The 2681-nt window shown below is 37.3% G+C and overlaps 1 protein-coding gene across 1 annotated transcript; it reads left to right on the forward strand.

Moving 5' to 3' along the window:
* The first annotated feature begins 1727 nt into the window (after window positions 1-1727).
* Window positions 1728-2681, forward strand: LOC102124225 (olfactory receptor 52M1-like). Its single transcript, XM_005580242.3, has one exon. The coding sequence runs from the start codon at window positions 1728-1730 to the stop codon at window positions 2679-2681; it is 954 nt and encodes a 317-aa protein (XP_005580299.3).

A 2681-nucleotide genomic window follows, 5' to 3' on the forward strand; every position in this document is an offset into this window, starting at 1 on the left:
AAAAATCATTTTATAAAGCACAGGTTAAATTGGGAAAATTTCAAAATACCTTTGGGAGTATTTCTAATCATATATGTACTCAGTATAAAGTACTCTATATTCAAACACAAATACTGAGTAATGTAAGTCATATTTCAGTTTATGGGACACTTGGTGAGATTTTATAAATTATAATGAAGTACTCAGGGTTCATTATTTGGAATCTCATTATTATTAAATTCAACAGATTTTTCACCAATTAATGAACAGTATACAGAGCATGCTGTAAAAGGGATAATCAAAATTTTGTAAGAGGATATAAATAACCTTGTAATTAGCCTAAACTTATTTCAAAATTATATTTCAATTGCTTTGATGTAGATGTACAATACATATTTATAAAATCGGTAGTAATACTGATTAAATTCAAGGTATGATCAGTGATAAGTGCTTAATAATACAGAAACACATTTTAATGATTATTTTAAAGTGTTTTATAAAATAATACAAACAAGTTTAAGTGCAGAGTCAGTATAGGCATTTGCTTCAAATCATGAAAAAATTAACATTAAAAATTCATCAAAGTGTTGGTAGGTTATAGTTGACTATGCATTTAACTTCTGTGACAAGAGCTTTTGAGTTTGACATAACGAAACAGCTTAACTTTGCGGTCATGAAGAAATATGTTAGATTTTTTTGTGTCTCAGCCACGTTTTTTGTAATGTCATTGCATCATCTGTAACACCTTCAGCTTCTAATTACTAAAATTGAAAATATGATACTTAGCTTGCATAGGCTTTCCAGCTAAAAAATAATATAGGTAGATTTTAGGAAAATATATTTTTCATGTTAAGAGAAATTAAATATTACTTTTATCCCTTACTTCACATTAAAAAATCGATATAAACTGAACTCACCCTAATAGCGTAAAAATCAAGAGATGCCAGGTGCATTGATCCATCTTGTGACTAATAGGTTCAGATACAAATAATGAAAATTAAGAATCACAGGACACACTGGAGAATATATAGAAGTAGAAAATTAGGATTTCCTAAAACCAGGCTTAAAATAATTGGGCATATAAGATGGGAATGTTTCTCTTGAAAAAGAGAGAACTTAGTGAATACGTGACTTACTCTCCTGTTTGGAGAAGACTGCCATGCAGAAGATATGCAGTCTGTAGAACTCCAGAGGAAAGGGCCGATATTGCCTCCCAGATCCTAGGGACTGGTTCTGTGACAGCACTAGGAAAACAAAACACGTACTGGACTGTCTAAGAAATGAACAACTATACCTGACAGCACTCAGACATCAGCTAGAGAATTGTATTTTAGGATGATGTTAAACAGGAATTTGGGATAGATTAATTATAAGATTTTTTCCATTTGTAAAATCCGATGTTTCTATCAAAAGCTCATTTGTCCTATGATTAAATCAAACAGCAAATTCAAAAAATGTCATAAAATTTTTATTGTACATTGATTGCTAACAAAGTTTTTTTTCTTTTAAAAGTTTGATGAGATTCATGACAATTTACAATTACTACTTTCTATCTGGTTACACAGTTTTAGCTTTGTGTCATGGTATTTTTCACTCTAAAATACAAACTTGAAAGTATCTCAATGTGGTATTTTTGTATCTTCAGATTAGTTTTTCATTTGTTTTCAGATTTGGTTGTAATGACCTTGGCAGAAAAAATTTGCCTTAAAGTACAGAAACCCAACTGCAAAGGCAGAAGCAGCAGCACCATGGGACCAGCCAATACATCCCAAATATCACCAAACACCTTCTTGCTGATGGGCATCCCAGGACTAGAACATCTGCATGCCTGGATTGGGATTCCCTTCTGCTGCATGTACATGGTGGCCTTGATGGGGAATGTGACCATCCTGGCCGTGGTGAAGGCAGAACGAAGCCTCCACCAGCCTATGTTCCTGTTTCTGTGTATGCTGTCAGTCACTGACCTGGTCCTCTCCACATCCACGCTGCCCCGCATGCTCTGTCTCTTCTGGTTCAGAGCCCATGATATCACCCTTGATGCTTGCTTGGCCCAAATGTACTTCATCCACAGTGTTACTGCCATGGAATCGGGCTTCTTCCTGGCCATGGCCATTGACCACTGTGTGGCCATCTGTGACCCACTGCGCCACGCCACCATTCTCACACACAGTCGCATTGCCAACATTGGAGCTGCTGTGGTCCTCAGGGGAGTGGTCTTCTTTTTTCCACATCCCATCCTGCTCAAACAACTGCCCTACTGCAGAACTCGAATCATTGCACACACTTATTGTGAGTTCATGGCCGTGGTGAAACTGGCGTGTGAAGACACAGGGACCGCCAAGCGCTACAGTCTCAGTGTGGCCTCTGTTATTGGGTCCTGTGATGGCTTTTTTATTGCTGTCTCCTATGTTCTAATCCTCAGAGCTGCCTTTCATCTTCCATCACAGGAAGCAAGTCTTAAAGCTCTAGGCACGTGTGGTTCCCATGTCTGTGTCATCCTCGTTTTCTATTCCACGGCTGTCTTTACCTTCCTGACCCACCGCTTTGGCCATAATGTGTCTCCCCAAATTCATATTTTCATTGCCAATATGTACCTTCTGGTACCACCCTTTCTTAACCCCATTGTTTATGGTATTAGGACCAAGAAAATTCGAGACCATGTCATTAGTTCTCTAAAGATAAAAGTTGCTCGACTAAGCTAA

Source organism: Macaca fascicularis, chromosome 14 (assembly GCF_037993035.2).
Source record: "Macaca fascicularis isolate 582-1 chromosome 14, T2T-MFA8v1.1".
NCBI lineage: Eukaryota > Metazoa > Chordata > Mammalia > Primates > Cercopithecidae > Macaca > Macaca fascicularis.

Excerpts from the sequence above, each read along its gene's own strand:
- LOC102124225 (XM_005580242.3), top strand. The coding sequence starts at position 1,728 with ATGGGACCAGCCAATACATCCCAAATATCACCAAACACCTTCTTGCTG.